Source organism: Haematobia irritans, chromosome 3 (genome assembly GCF_050003625.1).
Source record: "Haematobia irritans isolate KBUSLIRL chromosome 3, ASM5000362v1, whole genome shotgun sequence".
In the NCBI taxonomy this organism is placed as follows: Eukaryota; Metazoa; Arthropoda; class Insecta; order Diptera; family Muscidae; genus Haematobia; species Haematobia irritans.
The window spans coordinates 201,967,823-201,981,673 of record NC_134399.1 but is presented as its reverse complement, the minus strand read 5'-3'; the positions used below and the strand labels follow the sequence as shown (position 1 = coordinate 201,981,673).

Below are 13,851 nucleotides of genomic sequence, written 5' to 3'. Positions count from 1 at the left end.
CTTTTGTTATTAAAGTTGAATACTATTCCCATTTTGAAAAAACAAAAAATAAACTAAATACATTGTTTATATATACCAGTACGATGAAGTGTAGTATCTGATGAAACTATGTAGTAAACAAAATCACATAAAAATACAAACCAATATACACAGATATAACAAACTTATGTATGTAGAACAGCAAAAGAAATATTTAACAACCATCACAGGTTGTGTTATACCTATGACAATTAAATAAATTACAATTGTAATGGGAAAATATAATACATTATTTTTTTCCTTGACCTGTAACAAAAATTCAATAAATCAAAATGTAATTAAAATATTAATCAATTTGCATAGTGTATTGATTAATAATTTAATCGCATAAATAAACAACAACCAAATAAATACATATATGCTAAAAAAATATACTATGATAAGAAAATATACACCACCAGTATGTACACACACACACACACATACATAAACACAATCCCCAACCACAAACAAAATACAACACGAATAAGTACACCAACCAATTATATTGTGATTCATATTTCAAATGTTTATAAATTTAAGAGGATTTTAATTTGCAAACAAAATAAAAAAAAAAAACTAGCATGAAAACTTTATAAAGAATGAAATTATCTAATTATACATTAGAGATTTTTTGGTAGTGATATAGTAATATATAAAAAATATTTAAATATTTTTTACAATTACATTTATTTTATTTTAGAAATATATTTTTAAGTAGGATTTATTTCTATTATTAACAAATTGTACACTATATTTAAAAAAAAATCAAAAATTTTGGGGTAACAAACTATTATGTATATTTTTAAATTCATAAAATTAGATGCTGAAATGGAGAAATCTAAGAATTTAAAAATTTGAAAAATAATGTTTTTTTTTATCTAAAATCTGTGTTTGGGAATAATAATATTGATCCCCATGAAAATATATTTTTATATTAATCGCTTCCAAAATCATCTCTTGAGCCGATCTAGCCATGACTGCAAATCCGTACACCCTCAAAAAATCGCTTCTGTAACATATGCCCCAAACACATTTTGCTTCAAGCATATATATTTTCAGGATTGGTCCAAACAAAATATTGTTTGTATCGTTCAAACATTTTATGTTTCACATTAGGCATGCACTGGTAGAACAAAATTTTAATGAAAAAATTTTCTTTGTGTATATAAAGGGTGATTCTTTTGAGGTTAGGATTTTCATGCATTAGTATTTGACAGATCACGTGGGATTTCAGACATGGTGTCAAAGAGAAAGATGCTCAGTATGCTTTGACATTTCATCATGAATAGACTTACTAACGAGCCACAACGTCGAATTTTCAGTGAATGGGCCCTAGAAAAGTTGGCAGAAAATCCGCTTTTTATCGACAAATTTTGTTCAGCGATGAGGCTCATTTCTGGTTGAATGGCTACGTAAATAAGCAAAATTGCCGCATTTGGAGTGAAGAGCAACCAGAAGCCGTTCAAGAACTGCCCATGCATCCCGAAAAATGCACTGTTTGGTGTGGTTTGTACGCTGGTGGAATCATTGGACCGTATTTTTTCAAAGATGCTGTTGGACGCAACGTTACGGTGAATGGCGATCGCTATCGTTCGATGCTAACAAACTTTTTGTTGCCAAAAATGGAAGAACTGAACTTGGTTGACATGTGGTTTCAACAAGATGGCGCTACATGCCACACAGCTCGCGATTCTATGGCCATTTTGAGGGAAAACTTCGGAGAACAATTCATCTCAAGAAATGGACCGGTAAGTTGGCCACCAAGATCATGCGATTTGACGCCTTTAGACTATTTTTTGTGGGGCTACGTCAAGTCTAAAGTCTACAGAAATAAGCCAGCAACTATTCCAGCTTTGGAAGACAACATTTCCGAAGAAATTCGGGCTATTCCGGCCGAAATGCTCGAAAAAGTTGCCCAAAATTGGACTTTCCGAATGGACCACCTAAGACGCAGCCGCGGTCAACATTTAAATGAAATTATCTTCAAAAAGTAAATGTCATGGACCAATCTAACGTTTCAAATAAAGAACCGATGAGATTTTGCAAATTTTATGCGTTTTTTTTTAAAAAAAAAGTTATCAAGCTCTTAACAAATCACCCTTTATATTTTTAAGGGGCCAATTGGTTACCTCTATTCTTTTACTTGCAGAGTACTCTGTAGGTCTCTCTTTCTAAATACATATATGTTTATAGGCTATTTCTAAATAAATATATGTTTGCATCCAAACATATTCATGCCTGTTCTGGGTCACACCGCATTGTGCACCACACTATACACTTTCTACACACCACACACAAAGTTAGTTGTTCTGAGTCACACGTGTGAACACTTTTTTCGTACTTTTAATCGAAAAATGTGACAGCTGATTTTTTCTAAAAGCCATATTATTTGCAGACAGAAATTGTAAACAATGCATATTTTGCCGGTATAAACATAAAAAATTGAAAGTAAGTGCGTAATTCAAAGCCATAAAATGCCTGCCGGATTTTTGTTAGCAGTGAATAATGTAAGGACAAGAGCAATTTATCAAGAACAAATAAGAAGGCGACAATTGATTTCTACCTTTGTTTTGATTTGTTTTTTTTTCTATCCCTCCTCAATGTTACTCATGAACAAATGATCGCCGTGTCGTTCTCGTTTTTGTTTTTGACGGCGGAGAAGTTTTTATTTTGGTTTTGGTCAAACAGTTTTTAACATCCATACATTAAAGGAAATTTAATTATAGTGGGCATAATTAACTATTCTGTTAAGGTTTTTCTCATTTGTATTGCTTAAATATTTACAATAATATTGCAATCAAATTTTCTATCGTGGCGGCCTCCATGTGCAGAAAGATATTGGCGGCGTAAGTTTTCTTTTTTTAATTTGCTCAGTGATTTGTGCACCAAGAACACTTTGCAGAATTGAAGATGCCATATTTTTCATGCAATAAATTTGGTAAAATTCACTTAGCCCATTGATTTTGTAAAAGTTATAATTTAATTACCTTATATTTTCAAAAAGACCTTTGATTTGTTTAGGAAAGCGGATAGTATTCACAAAAATCAAAGATAATTTTGCTTAAAACTTTTTTGTGTTAACTTTTAAACATTGTGGCAATATTATACTTTCGAACACACTGAAAATCAGCTAATTAAAACAACCCCAAAATTTATACACCAATCAGAGGAAATTTCGGTTCAAATTTTAGATGGATTTTTAAAATCGTGGTTTCTGCCATATATAAGTGACTTTCCCAATAAAATTTGTAAATATTTATAAAAAACTTATTAAAGTTTCAGAATCTGTTATTTATTTGTTATAAAAACTTCTAACTTTGCATACGATGGCTGTACACTAAGCCTACACAAAAGAAATGTTCGTGTACATTTTTCAGGTCTATGACGGTGTATAGTGTTGGCCAGAACACCTTTTAAGTGTGACACCACACGAAAATTGTACATGTGTGTACCAGAACAGACACGATTATATTTACAAACATTTTATGTCCCAAACATAATATGTTCTAACATATATGTCCCAAACATGTTATGCTCGTTTATGAACATTATATGTTTGCACTTAAAAATATTGTGTTAAAAAATTTGAGTTCCAAACATATAATTTTTACACTCAAACATATAAAAAACAGTCTTTTTTGTCCGTGTAGTCTATCTATTTTTCATTGACAATTGTATCGATTAAGATTTTTAGAACCTATTTTAGAAATCAATTAAAATTTTATTTGGAAAAATTTAATCGGGAATAAATTCTAAGAAATCTGGAGTCACGTTTGCAGCCTTCAATAATGGAATTGTGAGGAACTTTAATTTAAATTGTGGATTGCTTAACAAATTTTGAACTAATCCTACGGTAAATGGATCATCCACAGGACCAGTACAGGACTAGTCCCTGGTGTGTATGGAACAGTCCCACTTCTGGTCAAGACGTATGGAAACGACCGGTCACTTTTACATGGGTTTGTCATTGACGGGGTAAATTTACACTTTAGGACACGACTTGGACTCATTCCAAATGACACATCCTGGGACAATTTAGTAGGAGCACCCCATAGACAAGTACTCATGAACCAATCTCGGACAAACTATTGGGAATCTGTTTCCTTTTTGACACAAATCGCATTAGAAGTGAAGAACTTTCGAACTGAATTCGAATTGAACAATGGGTTATTATGATAATCGTACACACAAAGAATTTTTTTCTGATTCAATCACGAAATTAATTGATCCAATTAATTTTTTAATTGAAATGTCTTCAATCACAGAAATTATAGTATCAATTAAAAAATTAATTGACAGTCAATTAAAAATTAATTAATCCAATTAAAAAATTAATTGATACTATTAATTTGTGTGATTGATTTTTATTTCAATTAAAAAAATTGTTGAATCAATTAAATTTTTAATAGAATATTTTTCGAAACTCAATTAAGATTTTAATTGGAAAATTTTTCGTGAACATTTTTTCTGTGTATGGAAATCAATAAATTATGATGACTATTTAAAACTTGCGACCAACTGGAACACCGGTACCAGTCCTGTGATATGTCCGTCAGTGGCAATTTGCGCCAATTTCCCGTAGGGAAGTTAACATACCTACAAGATAATTTGCTAATGAGTATTTTGATGGGTATATGGGTTAATTAAATTTTAATTGAAACCGATTCAATCACGAAATTTATTATATGTATCACCGGAGTAATTAAAAAAATAATCAATATGTGTATGTTTATTGTTTCAATTAATTGAAGTGATATATTTCGGTTTTTTATTATAAAATTAATTTAACAATTAAGTTTTTTTTACAATTTTTTTCAAAAATATTGATAATATTTTTTTGTTAAGTACACAGAAAATTAATTCACGAAAGTTTTTCCAATTAAAGTTTTAATTGAGTATTAAAAAAAATATTCAATTAACATTTTAATTGATTCAACAAATTTTTTAATTGAAACAATCACAAAAATTAATAGTATCAATTAAATTTTTAATTGGATCAATTAATTATTTAAGTGACGTTCAATTAATTTTTTAATTAATATTATCATTTCTGTGATTGAAGACATTTCAATTAAAAAATTAATTGTTTTATTTATTATATGTATCACCGGAGTAATTAAAAAAATAATCAATATGTGTATGTTTATTGTTTCAATTAATTGAAGTGATATATTTCAGTTTTTATTATAAAATTAATTTAACAATTAAGTTTTTTATAATTTTTTTTCTCAAAAATATTGATATTTTTTTGTTAAGTACACAGAAAAAAATTCACGAAAGTTTTTCCAATTAAAGTCTTAATTGAATATTAAAAAAATATTCAATTAAAATTTTAATTGATTCAACAAATTTTTTAATTGAAACAAAAATCAATCACAAAAATGAATAGTATCAATTAAATTTTTAATTGGATCAATTAATTATTTAAGTGACGTTCAATTAATTTTTTAATTAATATTATCATTTCTGTGATTGAAGACATTTCAATTAAAAAATTAATTGGATCAATTAATTTCGTGATTGAATCAGAAAAAATTGTTTTTGTGTGTATGAGAGAGTCTAACTGGAAGTGCTAAATTGTCCCACAAGAGATGTTTTTATTTTATTTATTAATTCTTGTAATCTACCTAAAACAAAAATCTTTCTCAATAATTCTAAATGAAGAAGAGAGTTCCTCTTTTTCTTCCTCCCTTAAATGAGTCATTGTTTTAAATATTTTTAAAAATAATTCAAATCCACTATCAAATGAATACATAATATTACCCCAAATGTTACAAAAAAAAAAACATGAAATAAAATCACAAATTTCAAATACTACACTTAATTTGAATAAATAAATATAAATATTTTAAATTGTTTATTCATCGCGCGAAAATGAAAGTAAACAAAGTTTCAGTTTTAAACAAATTGAAAACAAAAGTGATCGATTATATATGATTATAAAACACAAAACTAAATTAAAAAAAAAAAAAAAAAAAAAAAACAACAACTCACACCTAAACTTAGTTTTATTGAAATCCTTTTCCCTCCTTCTCTCTATATATCTCTACAACAGTCTCTGTGTATATTTTGTACTTTTAGTTATAATAAAAAATATAATATATATATAGAACTAAAACTATATAAGAAAAATATATTTCAATGTGATTTGCTTAAATGTTAAAAGAAAAAAAAAAACAAAAACAAAATCTTATTTAATTAATCAATTTAAGATAGATAATCACATTCGATGATAATGTGCAAAAATGATAATGTTATTTATAAATGATAAAACTATATCTAATATTATATAACAACTACAAGTGATTTTTTTTGGTTTACTAGAAATGTAGTGAGGATGATTTTCGTAGATTAAGTAACAAATATGAAAATTTTATTATAGTTTTTAAATTTAAAAATGAATATATTATAGAAATAATTAAGCAAAAATATGCTGTGTATATATATATATATGAAAAAATTGTCTCTGTATAATGTATAGTTAAAAACAAACAAATGAAAACAAACAAAAAATATTACAAAATGAATGAAATCAAAACAAAATAATTTTAAAATAATTAAAATTAAAAGAAAAAAAATATTCAATTTCTTGTTGTTTCTATTTTACTATATCTCTATTTTTGGGTAAGATGGTTGTTTTTGGGTTGTAGTTTGGTTTTTTTTTCTTTAAATATTTTTTTATTGCAGGTAAGTAAATTAGCTCTTTTGTTTCGTTATATTTACAGCTCCTGAAATATTAAGGGGTGAGCCATACACCCATTCTGTGGATTGGTGGTCTTTGGGTATTATTGTTTGTCAAATGTTTATAAAGAAGGTAAGTCTAGTAATTTCGTAAAATACTTTTTTTTCTATTTAAGAAAAATTTTGTTATTTTTGTTCAAAATCACCGGCGTTGAGAAGCGTGAGTGTTGTAATCATCAGGCGTAGTAAAAAAATAACCAATAATTTTTCATCAAATTGAAAGCTTTAATTACCATACCATAGAATTTCAAAAATTTTGAGTTTTCTCTAATTACACTAGTTTACAAAATATTTTTTTTTCATGTACATTTAATAAGATGTGACTTTTTTATGTATTTTGATCTGCTGAATTCGAAATTTATTTTTAAAAATTTTTTTATGGAACAGTTTTTGAGATATCCCATTATTTTTAGTTTTTCGCTCTTTTTTCACTAAACAAATTATATTTCGAGCTAGGTTAGGTTAGGTGGCAACCCGATGTATCAGGCTCACTTAGACTATTCAGTCCATTGTGATACCACATTGGTGAACTTCTCTCTTATCACTGTGTGCTGCCCGATTCCATGTTAAGCTCGATGACAAGGGACCTCCTTTTTATAGCCGAGTCCGAACGGCGTTCCACATTGCAGTGAAACCACTTAGAGAAGCTTTGAAACCCTCAGAAATGTCACCAACATTACTGAATGAAAATGAAAGGCATTAAGATGGCGAAAATTTGTGTATAATTGGATCTGTAATAGGTTAAGAGGTTCAATATCGATGCATAGGGCAAATTTTCAAAAAAAAAAAAAAAAATAATGTTTTACATTGACCCTTTTCCGCCGGAAAAGTACAAACAAACAAAAAATTCTAACTCGAGATATAATTTGTTTAGTGAAAAAAAAGCGAAAAACTAACAAGTATATACGGCCGTAAGTTCGGCCAGGCCGTAGCTTTTGTACCCTCCACCATGGATTGAGTAGGAACTTCTTCTAATATATTAAATCAAAAAAGATCGATCAAATACGTATACAATTCAGTTTGACAAAATTTTCTATAGACATACAATTTTGACAAAATTTTCTATAGAAATAAATTTTAACAAAATTTACTAATAATAAAATTTTGACAAAATTTTCTATAACAAGTATATACGGCCGTAAGTTCGGCCAGGCCGAATCTTATGTACCCTCCACCATGGATTGCGTAGAAACTTCTACGAAAGACTGCCATCCACAAACTTCAACTCACATGGTTGTTACTACCACCACGTACCAAATTTCAACCAGATCGGATGAATTTTGCTTCTCCAAAAGGCACCGGAGGTCAAATCTGGGGATCGGTTTATATGGGGCCTATATATAATTATGGACCGATATCGACCAATTTTTGCATGGGTGTTTGAGGCCATATATTAACATCACGTACCAAATTTCAAGTGAATCATCCGGATCGGATGGAATTTGCTTCTCTTAGAGGCTCCGCAACCCAAATCTGGGGATCGGTTTATATGGGGGCTATATATAATTATGGACCGATGTGGACCAATTTTTGCATGGTTGTTAGAGACCATATACTAACACCATGTACCAAATTTCAGCCGGATCGGATGAAATTTGCTTCTCTTAGAGGCTCCGCAAACCAAATCGGGGGATCGGTTTATATGGGGGCTATATATAATTATGGACCGATGTGGACCAATTTTTGCATGGTTGTTAGAGACCATATACCAACATCATGTACCAAATTTCAGCCGGATCGGATGAAATTTGCTTCTCTTAGAGGCCTCGCAAGCCAAATTTGGGGGTCCGTTTATATGGGGGCTATACGTAAAAGTGCAATACCATCCGACCTACATCAATAACAACTACTTGTGCTAAGTTTCAAGTCGATAGCTTGTTTCGTTCGGAAGTTAGCGTGATTTCAACAGACGGACGGACGGACCGACGGACATGCTCAGATCGACTCAGAATTTCACGACGACCTAGAATATATATACTTTATGGGGTCTTAGAGCAATATTTCGATGTGTTACAAACGGAATGACAAAGTTAATATACCCCCATCCTATGGTGGAGGGTATAAAAATAAAATTTTAAAAAAATTTTGTATAGAAATAAAATTTTAACAAAATTGTCTATAGAAATAAAATTTTGACAAATTTTTCTATAGAAATAAAATTTTAACAAAATTTTCTATAGAAATAAAATTTTTCACAAAATTTTCTATAGAAATAAAATTATGACAAAATTTTCGATAAAAATAAAATTTTGACAAAATTTTCTATAGAAATAAAATTTTAACAAAATTTTGTATAGAAATAAAATTTTGACAAAATTTTCTATAGAAATAAAATTTTTCACAAAATTTTCTATAGAAATAAAATTTTGACAAAATTTTCTATAAAAATAAAATTTTAACAAAATATTGTATAGAAATAAAATTTTGACAAAATTTTGTATAGAAATAAAATTTTGACAAAATTTTCTATAGAAATAAAATTTTAACAAAATTTTCTATAGAAATAAAATTTTGGTAGATTATTTTTGGCTCGAGTGGCAACCATGATTATAAACCGATATGGACCAATTTTTGTGTGATTGGAGATCGGCTATATATAACTATATACCGATATGGATCAATTTTGGTATGGTTTTTCGCGGCCATATACTAACACCACGTTCCAAATTTGAACCGGATCGGATGAATTTTGCTCCTCCAAGAGCTCCGGAACCTCTTGGAGGAGCAAAATTCATCCGGTCAAATCTGGAGAACGGTTTATATGGGGGGCTATATATAATTATGGACCGATATGGACCAATTCTGGCACGGTTGTTAGATACCATATACTAACACCATGTTTCAAATTTCAACCGGATCGGATGAAATATGCTTCTCTTAGAGGCTCCGCAAGTCAAATCTGGGGGTCCGTTTATATGGGGGCTATATATAATTGTGAACCGATGTGGACCAATTTTTGCATGGATGTTAGAGACCATATACTAACATAAGACCACGTTCCACATTTGAACCGGATCGGATGAATTTTGCTCCTCCAAGAGGCTCCGGAGTTCAAATCTGGAGAATGGTTTATATGGGGGCTACATATAACATACATGTAGTTGAGTCCGAAATTGGAAATTTGATGTTGTCGTTAACATGATTTTAAAGGACTCTGATAACACTTGAAGAAAAAAGATGGAAAAACTAATAAATAAACTTTGTTTCCTAGAATCAAGTACATCAAACTTAAATTTAAAAGAGAATTGTGTCTTAAATATGTCCTTACTTCAATTGTCCGTTTCATTGCACTATGGGCGGAAATTGAAAATTTGCGGCAAAAATTATTTACAATCAATCTAGTATCGCCAAACATGGTATATCGATATATCTTATCAAAATCAAATGTTACCAACAAAAAGGGAGTCAATCCTCCTTATTCCAGGTGCGTTACTATAGAGGGGTCGAAATTGTAATTCCACTTGGAATACTATAGAATACTCTTAGATGGAGTTTAATTTATATTTGCTTATTTTCCTTATTAAGAAAGCGCCTTATCCCCAGAACTTGATGTAAATAGTATAAACCAATTGTCATTTTATTAAATTAATTTTATTAATTAAAATTAAACAAATATTAACCATCAAAATCACATTCTTCGGTATCTAACTCTAATTCCGTCCCTCTGTGTTTGTTGTTCGCAGGATTCCGGTGGCAATTATTAACCGATTTTGATAAAATTTGGTACAACATGTTTTCTTGGTCAAAGGACAAACACGGTTGAATTTGAAAAAAAAAATGGATCAAAGTTACATATAGCCCCCATATATATGTATCGCCCGATTTCGACAAATTACCACCCGATTGTCTTCATATTCAACACAAAGTAATTTTTTATAATACCCTTAAAGCGTGCAAAATATCATCAAATTCGGTTCAGATTTAGATATAGCTACCATATATATGTATCGCCCGATTTTCCCAAATTTGACTATAAAACCCCTACATTTATTTTAGTATGGGCAAGTTTGGGCAGACAAACTTTACAGCACGTAAAAGTATACTTCCTCACGAACAATAATAAGCAAAAATGTTCATTAACAATCGTTAACATTTCTAGTTCTATTCCTCCCAAATATACGTATGTGTTACAATTTTCACATATAAACCACAATTTTGAATCCATAAATTCAAGTTCAAAAACAAAAATATTTTGTAAAGTCTTTACAACATTTTGAACTACTAAACCTCCTCTTAGAATCTACATTTAAAAGTTTTCTTTATTCACTTTTATTGCGAAAAAATTAAGCACGAAATTTGTCAATTTTTGTTCGCCTTCATTAAACGCAACTGGCATAAATTTTGGTAAACATTGGTAGACTTTTTCTCCTGAACAGGATTGCCAAGTTTTAAATTAACTTTCGATTTTTACTATCCAAGATGTTCTATAGTAATTTCAATTGGAATATCCAATAATTTTTCATTTTGAAAATTTGACTTTTTGCCGCTGTTTTGCGATTTCCGCCCATAGTGCATTGGCTCAGAATCCATTAGTGTAAAGACAAAATCTTTTCACTTAATTTTTTTCATTGTATAATTTTGAACCGATATGAACAAATTTTCGCATGGTAATTAGAGATCAAATTCAACGCAACCGGATGAAATCTCTTCCTCCATGAGGCCCAAGAAATAAATTCTTGGGGATCGGTTTATATTGGGGCTATATAAAATTATGAACCGATAAGGTTTAAAACCGGTAAATGGGTTAATGGTAAATTGGTAGACGGGTATAAGAGGCTCCGCAAGACAAATCTGGGGATCGGCGATATAAAATTATGGTCCGATCATATACACAGAAAAAAATTCACGAAATTTTTTCCAATTAAAATTTTAATTAAGTTTTAAAAAATATTCAATTAAAAAATTAATGGATTCAAAAATTTTTTTAATTGAAATAAAAATCAATCACACAAATTAATAGTGTCAATTACTTTTTTAATCGGAACAATTAATTATTTAATTGACTATCAATTAATTTTTTAATTGATACGATCATTTCTGTGATTGAAGACATTTCAATAAAAAAATAATTGGATCAAATAAATTCGTGATTGAATCAGAAAAAAAATTGTGTGTACGTACATATTGTACCAAATTTCACCAGGAGCGGATGAAATTTGCTCTTCGAAGAAGCTCCGAATATCAAATCCGGGCTTATATCGGGCCAATTTATATGTCCGATATGGCGCATTTGCAATATCACTCGGTCTAAATTAACAACAAATACTTGTACAATGTTTCAAGTCGATAGTTTTTTTTTCGGAAGTTAGCGTAATTTCAATAGTTCAACTGATGGGCGGAAGGACATAGCCAGATCGACTCAGAATTTCACTGCAACCCTGTCTGAGAGTCTGAGACCAATATTTCGATGTGTTACAAACGGAATGACAGATTTAGTATATCTCCATCCTTGGAAATTTTAAGAAGTTGCTCAATAAGGAAATTTTCCTGTCAGAGAATAGGATAATCGGAACATCATTACAAGTCGCAATTGCTTTTCCTCTTTCGAGTCAAACTTTTGCTTTGGTATAAGATCGTGTGCCTTTTCGCAATTGTAAGTTTTTGAATTCGTTATTAGATATAGATGTATATGTGTTTTCACTGCATGTTTTCAATTGCTAGTAGATGAGAACAGTAGGAATCTTAACTATTTCATATGACCTTAAGTCTTTGAGCTTGTTTTTGAATATATTATAGATAGTATATATCTTTTCACCGCATTGCTAGTAGATGGCAACAGTAGGAATCTGACCATTTCATATGATGGGAGTTATGTCGAAGTATTAACCGATATAAACTCAATTTATAATTACCCCCTATGGATGTAGAATAACTTCAGTGTTATAATCGGTTAAAAATCGGATAAAAAATTGCGGGTTTTAGGCTCTAAAGATGTCTTCATATTTGAAGCCTTAATGAAAACTGTTACATGATGTGGCCATTCGTACACTGAAAAAAATATTGATCTAATATGGAAGATTATGCAACTTAAATTTTAGGACTCAAAATTTACGCAATGCTAAGGACAAAATTATTTAAAACGATGAAATTTTAATTAAAAGAAAGTTTGTAATCCTTGCTTCAACAATTGTTTTCATTAAATTTAGGACACAAATCTTGAAATTGTGCGTCTCTCTGCTGAAGTTGTAGATCTTTGAAGTAAGGCAAATTTTCCTTAAAATAAAGAAAAACATTTTTAATTTAAAGAAATCGTCTAAAACTCAACTGACATATTGAATTTTTAAATTTAAGATAAAAACACTTCAAGACTAATACTTATCTTAAAGATTTGCATCTAAAGTTTAAAGTTTTTTTTTAGCATTAAGACAACTGTTTTTACTTTGAAGTACATGACATAATTTGGATTTTGAAATTGGAATTTGTTTGTACATAAATACCTTTATTAATACATCGCAAAAAGAAACTAAAAACTCGATGAATGAGATCTGTATCCAATTTTAATTTTATTGATCCTAGATTTAAAGGGAGGGAGATCCGTAAAAAATGTATTTATTTTAAAGAAGCCGCATCTTTGGCTCGGAATCAATACCAAAATCCTTAAGGGAAGGTCAAAATCTTTGGATCCAAGTAAACTTTTTTTTGAGTGTACATGGCATAATTCGGATTTTGAAATTGGAATTTGTTGTATTAATAAAGGTATTTATGTACAACCTTTATTAATACATCGCAAAAAGAAAATAAAAACTCGATGAATGAGATCTGTATCCAATTTTAATTTTATTGATCCTAGATTTAAAGCCAGGGAGGTCCGTAAAGAATGTCTTTATTTTGGGCTCGGAATCAATACCAAAATCCTTAAGGGAAGGTCAAAATCTTTGGATCCAAGTAATTTTTTTTTTGAGCGTAGGCTTAAATTCATTGTAGTAGATGGGGACAGTAGGAATCTTAACCATTTCGCAAGACATATGACATCATAGACATCAAAACTACGGTTTGCTATACATATTTATTAAAGAAAAAACTCCTTATATATATCAGATTTTTTCCAATTAAAAAAAAAAAAAAAAAACAACTATATTCCTTCGATAA

At 29.7% G+C, this 13,851-nt stretch overlaps 1 protein-coding gene across 1 annotated transcript in view; it reads left to right on the top strand.

Annotated features, from left to right (window-relative positions):
* S6KL (ribosomal protein S6 kinase like) overlaps positions 1 to 13,851 on the top strand; it is a 192,500-nt gene that overhangs the window by 61,967 nt on the left and 116,682 nt on the right. Inside the window, exon 7 of the mRNA XM_075302249.1 lies at positions 6,747 to 6,835. Coding sequence (XP_075158364.1) covers positions 6,747 to 6,835 — 89 coding nt within the window. The remainder of the gene's footprint in view (positions 1 to 6,746; positions 6,836 to 13,851) is intronic.